Source organism: Centroberyx affinis, unplaced genomic scaffold (genome assembly GCF_046629955.1).
Source record: "Centroberyx affinis isolate AG114_WGS23_722 - 3 ecotype Tasmania unplaced genomic scaffold, CSIRO-AGI_Caff_v1 ptg004218l_1, whole genome shotgun sequence".
Classification (NCBI taxonomy): domain Eukaryota; kingdom Metazoa; phylum Chordata; class Actinopteri; order Beryciformes; family Berycidae; genus Centroberyx; species Centroberyx affinis.
Genome location: NW_027281962.1, coordinates 202,154 through 215,480, shown reverse-complemented (window position 1 = coordinate 215,480; position 13,327 = coordinate 202,154). Strand labels below are relative to the sequence as shown.

General features: G+C 44.4%; 1 protein-coding gene across 1 annotated transcript in view; it reads left to right on the top strand.

The window, feature by feature from the left end:
* The window catches only part of jade2 (jade family PHD finger 2), a gene marked incomplete at its 5' end in the record, with an annotated part of 136,150 nt that extends 123,046 nt beyond the window's left edge, over window positions 1–13,104 (top strand). Inside the window, 2 exons of the mRNA XM_071543077.1 lie at window positions 2,921–3,066; window positions 4,790–13,104. Coding sequence (XP_071399178.1) covers window positions 2,921–3,066; window positions 4,790–5,590 — 947 coding nt within the window. The remainder of the gene's footprint in view (window positions 1–2,920; window positions 3,067–4,789) is intronic.
* Between the last annotated feature and the right edge of the window lie 223 nt (window positions 13,105–13,327).

Genomic DNA, 13,327 nt, shown 5'->3' with positions numbered 1-13,327 from the left:
GTGTATGCCAATATACTATTTTGATCACAGGTGACGTTCTCCTTACTGTTCTCTCCCCACCTATAGTGTAAAAACTTTGTGTGAAATCACATCTGTCAACACAAATCTAGGCGTATGTATTTTGGGGTTCCTAGACATGAAAAAGTTGGGATCCCATGGTGTCGAGGATGGCTGAATTGACAACTATGGAAGAACAATGCAGAGTAAGCTCTTCCACCTCCATCTTTGGAAGAATGTAACTAGTAAAATATAGGCTAGCCAAACTATGGGCACCCTATTCTGTGGGAACACAAGAGAAGCAATGCATAAGCTGATGGGATCCCCCCCCCCCACTCCCTCACCCCCCATCACCGCCACCCTCTCTTCTCCAGCACCACTGTCTGCATTGTGTGTATGTGTGTGTGCGTGTCAGAGTGAGAAAGACTAAAATGCCACAGACAGACACGCAGTGCTTTGGCAGCACTTTTACAGCCCACAATGATAGAAAAGGAGCCATGAAAATCTCCTAATTATACAGACACACACACACATAGGGAGCTTTGTCTGCAACCTCCTGCATACACACATTTACATACACATATACACACACACACACACACACACACACACACACACACACAACACACAGTCCTGGGCTATGACAGTCCTGTGCACAGACCAGAGTGTGGAGAATGCATTGTTGGGATGGAGACAGGAAACAGGATTTCTGCTGTAAAATGGGTTTATATCTTCATTATTGATGAAGCGACAGGAACGTCATGTTTGGATTTAGTGCTTATCCCGACATACTGTGAATGTCACTGTCTCCAGGTTCTTGTTTTTTCTCTGACAGACCCTAAGCTCTTAAGACTGGGGGATATGGCCAAAATGTACAATATTTAAAGGTGCTATGTGACGTCAATAAATCCTCACCACATTAATTATGAGATATTAGTGTAATTAACATAAACAAAGATGAAGAATATCAGCGAGAAGATTGGCAGCCCCTACTGGTCTCTACACTGCAAATTACATTCTGCATGTACATTGTGGATTTTGTGGGAAATATGCTGGATTGCTTTACGGCTCAAAGTGAGATTGCTTTACGGCACATAAAAAGGAAGTCCACTGTTCTTTTAGCGCAAACTGGGGGGGTCACACACATTATGGAGGACACAAGAACGCATACGAACCCAGTAGCAGCATCTTCTTTGCGACAGGAACCAATGGGGTTTGTGGGAAATGCGGCATTAATTTTGAGAAACACTAGCACTAACTATACCACTGGTGTGAGATAGAGGCTATCAATCATCTCGACCCTGGTCTCATTTGTTTACAGCAAATACACAAAGGTATCACAATTAATTTGTAAATGATGTAAAAAAATACATACACAAAGCAGCATTTTGACTTGTACTGTTGGTGACTGTGCTGCAAAAACACGCAGCTTTGTATGGATCCATACCGGTCTACTGTCAGATATAAAGTTTCAGTGCAAATTGCTTTGGATATGAGTGTCTGCTCAATGCCAAGAACTTAAATATAATGTTTTTTGTCTGTGTTGTCTTCAGCATTACAGAAAGTGACTAGATGAGAGAAAGAGAAAATAATTGTCCAGTCCTGGTTTCCACCTGCCACAGGTGCGATCTGTCAATGTTTCCCTAATGGGAAAACATTCATACTGCAGCCAGCCACACTGTTTATATTTGCTCTATTATTTTGCTTCTTTCGGAGGTCGTTGCTGTGTGATGGAACTGTTTTTCAGTGTTTAATAAAAAAGTTGTAGTAGCCTAAAAGTTAGAGAAGCGGGATTTCAGTTCGAGTCCTCTGGGCAAGAGTACCCTGGCTAAAAGTCACATGTGAATTCAAAGCACATGTGTCTTGCATGTTTTTTACTTTTTGGACACATTTTGGTTTTCATATGTGAACAATTTTCCTCCGTTGTATTCTCACATCAGGTGACAGTTTTTTTTCCACATGTGAAAATTTTTTTCACCTGTCATTATATGTTTTTTGAAAACTTAATTTCACACGCAAATCGCCAATTTACAGGTGAAAATGTCATTTTCACATGGGAAATGAGATCACATGTTTACATATGAAAACCAGCAGGTGTCCAAAAAGCACATGTGCTTTGAATTCACATGTGGGTTTTCACATGTTACTGCTTTATAACAAGGGTAACACTCTTCCCCAGCTCCCAGGTCTGACTGTGTGTAACTGAGATTCGCTCCGCAAATCATCTCTGAGAAAAAATAAATAAATGAAATAGAACAAGTAGGCCAAATAACAGAAGCGCTTTGTTGTTCTGTGTACTCATGACCGTCTCAACCAAGGTTGGCTTCTATTCATTTTCAGTCGATTCAAGGAGTGGATTGTCTTCTTGTTTCTTCAGCACTCAAAAACTGAATTTTTTCTAGCCAGTCTATAAAGAAATAATCTAGAACAGAAGCCCCATCATTATTATTTGAATTGCAGTCCTGCTTTACGTTTTGAATGGCGGGAACTAAAAGTGAATTGAACCCAACCCGGCACTCAACGGAAACTTGTGATTTAAGTGTTGGCACAAAAATCTTGTGTTGTAAGTCTGAAAGGCCTTTGGTGTTCTTGCTCCGTTTATGTCTTTGACTTTTTACTTTATTTTAAAGATAATTCCCTGTAACTCCACAAACTCTGAATGAGTGCAACAGCATTATTCTCTGTTCTTTTTTTATTTCTGAAATGTACGTAAAGGAGACTTGACTTTTCTGCTTTTTCTCTCACTCTTCCTCCCTCTCTCCCTCTTCTCTCTATCCCTTACTCACCCCTCTGCATCCTTCTCTCTCTCTCTCTCTCTCTCTCTCTCTCTCTGTCTCTCTCTCTCTCTCTCTCTCTCTCTCTCTCTCTCTCTCTCTCTCTCTCTGTCTCTCCCTCTCCTTACATCCCTATCCCCTCCTCTCAGGTTTGTCAAAGTCCTTCCCGTTGGACAACTCTCTGTTTGATAGCTGGCTGGCCCAGTCGGTTCAGATCACCGCTGATGACATGCTGAGCCAGTGGGCTCTGGGCGCCCAGCACCGGGACAAGAGCGCCAGCCTGCTCTCCGACCAGGTAGGCCTTCAGTCTCAGGAGGCCCGGAAGTTAAAGTATAGCATTGTCACGATATCCATTTAGATACTACTTCAGTATCGTCCTAGAAGATAGAATTCAATATTGGGTTTTTATAAACGTTCGATACTTGAATGAAATGTGTTTTGCAAGCTAAAATTCCTTTTGAACATCACATCTAGAGGGAGTTAAGATGCAGATGACACATAAATTGGAAAAGATAAAGAAAAATTATATATACAAAGATATATAAATTATAAAGATATATACAATACAATACAGGGCAAACTGAATCCCAGTCTACCTAAACTGGTTGACAAACTGGTACCAGGAGTGAAATATTAAACTATTTCACTTACAGAGCTGACAAAACACTTGGTATTGGTGTCAAAGTCAAAATTCTAGTTTTGTGACAACTCTAGTTAAGTAATTGTTTTCCCGATTGCTCTTGGTCAGCTTTGCTTTTAGTTGTAGGACAGTATTGAGTTCCTCAAAATGAAAATCACCCACATTAAGTACCATACTTGAGTTAGAGCACTTAGTTACTTGCCACTTCTGTCAGATGTCAGGGTCTAGTAGAAAAGAGTAAAGCCTCTTCACTCCTCACACATACATTCATACACCTTTTATTGACACTGTTTTGATTCAGTGTGGATCTTTGTTAGGTCAACACCTGCGGATTGAATGTGTCAATAAAAGGTGTAAAAAGGTATGAATGGAGTGTCAAGTTGAGGAGGCTTTGCTCTTTTGTCCTTCACACTCTCCCTACCAGTCACATGAAGGAGCCGGTGGTCGCAGTGGAGCTGCACTGTGGCTGACCCTCCGTTCTCCTCGGGAATGTGCTCTGTTTGTGTATTGATTGGCAGGGGGCTCCGACCAGAGAGCATGGCATGAGTCCATTGTTCGGGATGTTGAGGAACAAAAAACAGGGACAGAAAAGAAACAGGAAAACTGTAATTTTCCATTAAAAATGAATGGGAGATTGAAGTAAAACACTGATATCCTGAAGAAGTAAAACAAATCTGAAAAATAACATTGAGGATTGTTCATTAAGTAATGCTTTATGTAATGTGACTTTTATCAACCTCTGTCAGAAACCAAGGAATTTGCAACAACATTGACAGGTCCCAGGCTCGGGTTACAGTAGCCTGTAATTGACAAATAATAAAGCCACATTTTCACAGTCGAGACGAGTAAGATAGCTAATTAGAGACCCAAAATCATCTAGTGAAGACGTAATATGTCACAATGTAAAATACTGTAATAATTGTGCTGGTGAGTGGTGGGAGGTTTTTTCCCAAACAGTAAATGCCAGGAAGTGAGTTTTGAAAGCCAGAAATCTCAGTCGTCATTGTTATTGATCAATAACCCTATCAAACCCCTGCAGTTATATTATGGTAATTTTGTGCTATGGGGCAGTAAAAATCGTACTATCCTTTAAAGATGAACTGATTCACCTCTCTTTTTTTCCCCTCTCTGACCTGGTCCTCTCTCTTTCTTTTCCTATCCTAAACTACTATATCCACTCATTTCCCTGTCCCTCCTTTCACATTGTATCCTTCTATCTCCTCTCTCCTCTTCCCTTCTGCTCTCTCTGCCTTCATCTCCCATGCCTGTCTTTCCTCTCTGTTCCTCTCTTTTCCATACTCCTTCCCTCTTTTAACCTCTGACCTCTCCCTCTCTCACCTCTTTACCTCTCCTCTCCTACTCTCCTCTTCTCCTCCAGCTCCTGCAGGGCGAGGAGAGCCTGCTGAATCTGATGATGGAGAACTCCATGCAGTCCACCTGGAAGACGCCCCAGCTGGGCCGCAAACCCCGGGGGAGCAACAAGCCTCGCGGCCGCGGACTCCCCCAGTCCACCGGCCCCGCCCAGCCCGAGAGCCCGGTCTCTGCTGCGGCCACGGCCGGCGCCAGCAGCCCCTCCACAGCCAAGAGCCCCTGGGGGAGCGTGGCGGAGGAGAAGCCCAGCCACGTGGGCCGGAGAGGGGAGCGGTCCAGAGGCTCGTCCAAGGCGCTGCACCACCACCACCACCTTAAGCACCACCAGACCAGGAGCTCCGACCCGCCGCCGCAGCCCCCCATCTCCAAAATGGATTCCTGTCACATCTCGGAGGACCGCGGCCCGTGGGACAGCGTCCACGCCAGGAACGGGACCGGGAGCGGATCCGGCAGCCTCGCTGCGAGCTCCTCCCCCACTCCGCCCCGCAGCCCCGGGGTCACGGCGCCCGAGGCAGGGGGCGTCCCACGTGGCGGCGCCCTGCGTCTGCGCCTGTCCCGCCAGGGTAAATCCAGAGGGAGGGGCGGAGCCGGAGCCGTAGGGGGGGCGGAGTCTACGCAGCGCGCCGAGAGAGACCTGCCCTTCTCCGGAAAGGAAGCGTCCCTGTTGGACGCCGCCGAGACTGACGGGTACTTCTCTGACGGCGAGCAGAGCGACTCGGACACACGCTCCGACGGACGCAAGCTCCGCCTGCCGCAGTTGCATTCTGGGAACGAGGACCTGCTGAGGAGGAGCGTGCTGGCATCATAAAGAACTGAGACTCTCGGACATACACAGTCACACATACACACACACACACACATACACCATCAACCAGAACACACACACACACTGTTATCCAAGCAGAGTCCCAGTCTTTGAGTCCCACTGGCTAATTGTCTCTCCATCTGTGCCCGGTATACAGTATAAAAAACGGCTGGATGGCTTTGTTCAACCAAATCCCTGTCATATTTACCAGTGGAAAATCTCTTCAGTCAAATGCTCTTACCTGCTTTGTTTTTTGGGGGAATTTGAATGTAGCTGTTAGCCTGTCGTATAGCTACTCCACCAGACCATAGTTTGTTGTTAGCTTACCGTAAGATGCTATACGTTAAACAAATAGGAAACGGACATTACATTTAGTTTTTGTTTTGTTTTGGTATTTCAGTCTCTTTTCTTTTGTTTTAGGCGTTGAAGTATCCATTTCTGGCGGCCTTCTGTTGTCCGTGGTTACAGCCAGAAATGGGGATGAATACTTCGGGGCATTATTGTTCAAGCTGGTTTCAGGGTCTTCTTTACTCTTGGTCTTCATGGCCTAAGATGCATCCAATGAGTCCATGTTTTCTTGAATATGTTCAGTGGAAAGACAATTTCACTTCAGAGTTGGTCTGAATATGTACAGAAGGTATCGCGGAAAAATGTCTTTGGCCTTGAAAAGCACAACTAGCTACAGTCATAGGAGCTGTAATATAAACACTTGTGTGTATAATACATGCTCATTCAGGGTTGGGGTCAATTCTTGTCAATTTCACCCACTTCAAAATGCAACTGAAGCTGCAATTCACAAAATAAAGCCTTTGTTTTCAATACTTTGGTAGATTTGAAGAACAGATCTCCAGCTTTTCTAGTTTCGAATAAAATAACTGAATAGAAAATAGATTGACCCCAACCCTGGTGCTCATTTAGATTGTCACACATGAACAAACACACACACACACACACACACACACACACACACACATACTGACACATAAGCAAATCCCTTTGCTCTCTTCACAGCCGTTGTTGAAATATTTGATCTGACTCTTGTCAGCTGCTTTCAAATTCTTCCTAATCCTGAGTTCCATTTTTTTTTTTGCCTGAATCATTGGAGAAACATTATTCTAGAAACTCTGTGCCTTCTGTCGCTCGCCCTGTCCCCCTGCCTCCCCCATAACACCCCAACCTTCTCAATCAACCAAACAATCAGTAAGTAAATCAATCAGTCGTTTCTCAATCTGATTTATAACAATCAAACTGAAGGAAATCCCGTTGGATTGGTTACTGAGTGTAGCCAGCATTGGGCTCCTGCCACCTTAAGAATTGTCTAGTGCCTGAAATAAGGATGTAAATGCAGCGCTTACCATTAATCAACAAAAGCATCTGCAACAGTTAGCAAAGCAGAGCCACACATAGTACTATCAGTGCAAAGTGCTGCCTACATGTTCTGTGCCCCCCTTAACTAGATTACTGGAGTCCAGAGCCGCTGAGGAAGAGAGTTTGGTCGCTGCCTCTTCTCTCACACCTTGAACAGTTGGCTGCAGCAACAGATCCATGTGGAGAAGTGGGGATAAAAACAGTAAATGAAGCGCTAGCTGGATACACACTGGTAAACTCCATCCAAACCATGTATTCTTGTTGGTATTTTGTATTTTTATTAGCCTGTTTGCACTGTCAACCGTCAGAACAATGGTAGGAATCAGTAACTTAAAGCTGCATTATGCAAGATTTTTATGTAAAAATACACCAGTCTCATCAGCATAAAACACAACGTTGGGCTGCAACAGAGAAGAGCGTCACATCCCCGCTAATTGAGTTGCTGTAGATTCACTCTATTTTCAGGTACAGTCACTGTGGGAAATCTTCTTCCTGCATAGGGAGTGACAAATCAGAACTGGAAAATACACATTTTATGAGCATCTTAAAAACTAAATACAAACCAAAGGAAAACATACACTTTTAATCGAAAACGTTACATCTTTTGCCTCTCTCGTCCCTTTGGTATAAAACAATCACAGACCGGCTGTGAGCATCCTGACGCCAATTAAAAAAATGTTTACCTCTCGCTTGCCAGTGTGCAAAAATTGCATAGTGCAGCTTTAAGGCAACAGGCATGAAGAGAGATGAGTTAGCTGTGCCTTGCAAGTACCTGGAGGACCGGTGTGTATCTATCTACGCCCTTCATGATATTGCCGTGTTGAGCTCAGCTGGCGTGGAGTTAGCACTTACCTAGCCACAGCCATGGAGAAGGGGTGTGGCGCCAACATGGCTGCCGCTGAAACCCGCAGCAGCCAAGCTCTTCTAATCAATGGCTCTGCTGCAGTCGTTCCTCCTGTTAGATGAATGATGAAAATGTAATAATCAGCTTCAGAGGCCTGCGCTCTAAGTTCTTGAATTGAGTTGTTTGTAAATTTGTTTCGTTTTTGAAGAACTTTTTTTGTTGTTGTTCTCTCAGAGAGTTGTATTTTGTACTTAAAGCAGTCCACGGTATTTTCTCAGGGGTTAAAAAAAAAAACTAAAAAAAAAAAAGCAGAAGAATAAAAGGTTAAAAAATTTATCGAAAAAGCATCGTAAGACGTAGATACATATATATACATATTTTATATCATATTCAGTATATATATATATAAAGCGATGTGTGTATGTCTAGAAACTTCCTTATTTGGCAAGCTTCACTGTTTGAACTCCTACACGACTACTACTGAGCATGTTTCCTCTCTCAGTATAATCCATGTGACCATCAACCCTGGGTTAAATAGTCTTAACAAATAATTCATGTTCGTTTTAACTCGCTCGGGGTACCAGGCGGGTGGGGTTTGCCGAGCCAGGACAATTCAGATAATGTCGAGTAGGTGGTCAAACACAAAAAAGTATATTAAACTGAGTTTCAAGTGCTTTCTTGTGATTGTCTTGCACTTAGGGCGCTGTCCTGTGAGGAACCCCGCCCATCTGGAACCTAACTAGGCTGAAATAAATTATAAAAAGTTTTTTAAGGGCTGTTTGACCCAGGCCTGATGACCAGAGACTTACATAGAGGTGCAAGTCCGATCTACTTCCTCTAGTTTTCTCTACGGACGGCTTCTGCCCATCTGGCTGTCTTCTGAAGCGACCACGCCAAAGAACAGATCTGTGTATTAAGGCAGCGTATTTACTTCTTATCTACACAAACAAAACACACACACACATACATACATACATACACACACGCTCCGTCTCTGGTTTTCAAGATGAAGAACGTTAGATAAGGATGTCAGACTTAACTCTGTCAGTTTAATCCAGTTCAGCCCGGTTTTGACCCGGCTCGATCCGGTGCAGTCAGAAGCTCAGGCATGGTGTTATGGCAGCGTTTTAACCTCCTGTGCTGCAGGGGGGGGGGCGCTATAATGTCCGCCACACCACCGCCAATACCCAACCACCTGGAGTCTACCAGATCTGCTTCCACGGGGGTGCGAAGTATCAGCCGTCGCCCCAATAACTGGCTGGTGTTGGTCGTTAAACTCTCTGTAACACACGCACACACACACACACATTAACCCCCTTCAGAAAAAGCCAAATGCTGCTGAACTACATATGTGTATCGCACATACACACACACACACACACCACACACTCTTAAACACATACACACACACACGGACACACACACACACCAGAGCTGGTATAACAGGGTTGTAATGTACAAGATGACTAGTTTTTTATGTCTATGTGGTCTTGACCGCATCAGGAAGTGTGAGCTTACTCAGAGTGAAACCCCCTAACAGCAGAAGAGTATTTATTGCTGGTGACACTGGAGCGTCTCCGTCTCCTTCGTCCCTCAGATGGAGCCGTCGTAGAAGTTTCACGTCGTTATTCCTCCGCACTCGAGAGGTTTTCTTCTCTTTTCAGACGCCATGAGGCTTAATGAGTAGTCTGGCGAGCAGGCTTTTGAAAGGCAGGTTTTTGTGTTACACTATACTGAGTTAGTTCTACAGTTATATAAGAGAGTATTGGCTGTAGCAGCTGCTGCAGTGGTAATACGTTAAGTGCAGGATAGATGGAGGAATGTGGACTTCTACGATGGCTACCACCCCCATGGAAACTGACCATAACAACACACACACACACCAACAGCAACAATAGTAACTTTCTTGTGGTCTGAAGAGAGGTTTGGGTGGAGTGTGAACCCTCCGCCGGGTGGTGTTACCGTTCACGTGTTGCTAAGACGGTGAAATGTAAACTTGGTTTCAATATTCAGTGTTCAGAGTAGCCTGACTTTGTAGACAGTGTTCTTAGACAAGGCCTCTCATGTACGGTCTTAACATGTAGTAGCAGATACTCGGGCTGCACAATGCTGGCAAAAAAAAAAAAATCAAATATCCTTATTTTATTGGCTGAATTTAATTTCCTCCACAGAAATTGTGGGGGCGGTTGGATGAGATGCTAATGCGTAGGACTTGCTGTTTTTGAATACAATAAAAGATTCTCTCCCGTTTGTAACTTCCAGCTGGAACAGCTTCCTTCAGCTCCACACAATTTGGAAAATTGCCATTATGAATACTGCAATTTAGATTTTTCTTTTTCGGTATATTGTGCAGCCCTGGTTAATACAAACTGGTTATTATTATATATTTACAGTGTGGCTACAATGCCCTCTCCTTCCGCTTCGTAGATACTGTAGACTGGAGTCTTGCAGGTTTTTTTTTTTTATCAATATCCACTAGCATACAGCTTGGCGTTCAGAACATCACTGTCTGTGTTTTATGCTAGTGCGGGTGTCGGCACGCAGCCCAAAATGTGATCTGATGATCTTTCAGGTTTGAAACAGCTTGGTGGCTCTCTCAGGTTGGATATCCACACAAACAAAAATTTTGAGGCCATGTGACCCAGATTAGATGTTTTTTTCCGGGGTTTAATCTGTAACATCGGTCACAGTGTGAACATTTCTGTTTGTTGGTGTGTTAAGTTCAGCCTCAGAGCAGAGCGTGGGTGTCGGTATCAGCAGCAGATCTGGTGGAAAATCAGAGGTTATGCTCTTCTAGTGCTAGCTTACCACTTGGAGTGCATGGTCAACACGTTATGCATAATGGATAATACACTGTTGAATTCTAAGTGGTGCACTAGTGCGTGTATCGGAGCGTAACCCTCTCTCCAGGTGTTTGGCGTGCTGGACAAACCATAAATGTCACACCAGAGAAACACCTGGTGAGTTTTGTGTGCGTAACAGCAAGGAACAAGCTGCATCCACCATGAACTTCTGGTGAAAAGCTGGAAAAGCCAGTGTCGATTGCTGTAGGTAATTGGAACCTCGCCTATATTCACGAAGCTGCTGTAGCACCGAGTATCTGCTGCTGATATTATATTGATGTGAGGCTTTTTGGAAAGATGTCACTGCACAAACCGGGCTGGGTTCCTCAGAACTTCCTCTGCAGTGCAAAGATCATGTTTGGACCATTTTCTTTGGCAGCCAATGCTGGCAAATTTCAGATTTGGTTGGTTCTATTGTACCAGCCACTTAGGCAGGTAAACAACCACCATTTTTAGGATGATTTCTATCTATTTGGCTGGTGAAATAATGAAAATAGCAAGTGAATTCTGTGCCTGTCCCGGTTTTAAGGTCAAAAAGTGATCATTGCACCGAGACGCTTTTGGGGAACCAGAAGGGTATCAGGATGCTGTTCATAGGATGTCTCTCTTCCTCTGTGGTAGCTGCTTTATCCAATAAGAAACTGGTTCAAGGCTGCCGTCGGGTCAATGAAGTCAGGATTGGCCAATGCTTCAGATTCTTTAGTCTTGAATAAATTTCAGCTGTTGTCGCAGCTTCTCTCTCGGGCCATTTTTTTTAAAAGCATTCATTTTAACTCGGTCGGTGACACAAAATGGCACAAGTGAAAGCAACTATTATCCAGATAACCAATCGCAGTGGGATTCCTTCACAGTAAAGCATGCCGCAGATGGCTTATGTAGTATTTTGACAAAAAAAAAAAAAGAGCCACATAATTACATCACAGCTCTTGATGAGATCGATCTAGCACCCGAAGCACTTTGTTGAAATCTTGACCAAAGTTGAATTCATCAACAAACTGTCCAAAAAATTAAACTGCACAATAATGAGAAGGGGCTATGGATTTTGCCTCAATATATAGTACATGTCAGCAACAGAAAATATTATGTTGCTGTAGATTTGTACCCGTTCCTTTGCTTTCACTTGATATCTCAGCTCCCATCCTCAGCCATTCTGTTTCCCTCCTACTAAGCATTTGGTTGAATCCACTGGGGAACGCAGACTGGCACAGTTGTCTGATACAGTGGGACCCAGAATCCTCAATCTGTGCTTCCTGTTTCTGACATCATTGTCTAATCCTTGCTTTATTGTCCTACGCCAGCCATCCAAACGCACCCGCCCACCTACTACCTACCTACCTACCGCTGTTTAGCTGGAGTTTGTACACACCTACAATAATGTATAATACTGTTCTACTACTACTACTACTACTAGAGACATTTTCATTTTCCGTGTTTTGAAAAAGCCTTTGCAAGCTGTTTTTTTTTTTTTTTGTAACGCTTTAGCTGGCCGCCGTGGCTCGTATGAAACTAGAAAGCTGACTCATTATCTGCTTCCTCCGTTTTTACTGGCGCTTTGCTCTCCTCTCCGTTACAGCAAAGTATCGTTTCATGGTCTCAACATCCACAACCCAGACACACTGCACGGACTGGAGTTCTAGTTTCACAAACGTCTCTCTGAGGCCGAGCTGCTCTGGAGGCAGAAATAATCTCATTGGTTGAGATTAACCTTGGTGGGCGGAGCCAAAGAAGAAAGAGCTAAGCTAGCTAAGAGGGAACTCAAAAATCTGAATAAAAAATATAAATGGCAATGACTTCTTTTTTTCATTCATTCATGACAATGGCGTTGATGATGTTGGAAGGTCAGCTAGGCTAACTAGCCAACCTACTATGCTTAAATTGCCTTTTTTTTCAGTTAGTAGCTTCCTCCTCTCTTACCTCTTGCCTTTTTCACTGGGCTTCAGTCCAAAACTGATTCTTTGGCTCCGCCCACTGAGGTTTAACTCAACCAATCAGATTATTTCTGCCTCCAGAGCAGCTCTGCCTCTGAGAAATGTTTGTGTAAGTCGAACTCCAATCTGCACAAACTGCTCATCTCACTCTGCCTCTGCCCTCCTTCCTCCTCCTCCCTGCTCCATCTCTCCCTCGCTCTTCCCCTCCTTCTCCCCCCTCCCACCACCAGCAATGTCCCCTCTCTTCCTACCTGCCCCTCCCTGAAACGCTAAAAACTGTTCCTTGTGCCAATCACTCCTCCTCTCTCCTCTCCTCTCCTCTCCTCTCCTCTCCTCTCCTCTCCTCTCTCCTCCTGCTCTCTGCTTCGGTGATCCGCCCCCCCGGCCGGTACGAGGCTCTTTAAATTGTTTTCGAAGCATAGGACGATCAAAAAGGAACTTTATAGCTTTAAGGACAAATAATGACAGACACGTGTTTTGTGTGTGTGTGTGAGAGAGAGTGAGTGAGGAGGGGAAACGTTGCTCTGCTTTGCTCTGGCCAGGAGAGAGAGCGAGGGGAAGGAGAGGTAGAGCTGGAGAGGGAGGGGGGAGAGAAGGAGGTTTTAGAGGGAGGAAGGGAAGGAGAGATGGAGAGGAAGGGAAGGAGGGAGGAAAGGAGAGGTGGAAAGGGAAGGAAGGAAGGAGGAAGGGAGGGAGGCATTCACTGAACTGGAGCCAGGGAAACGGAGAGAGAAAGAGGACAACTTGTTCTTTCCCC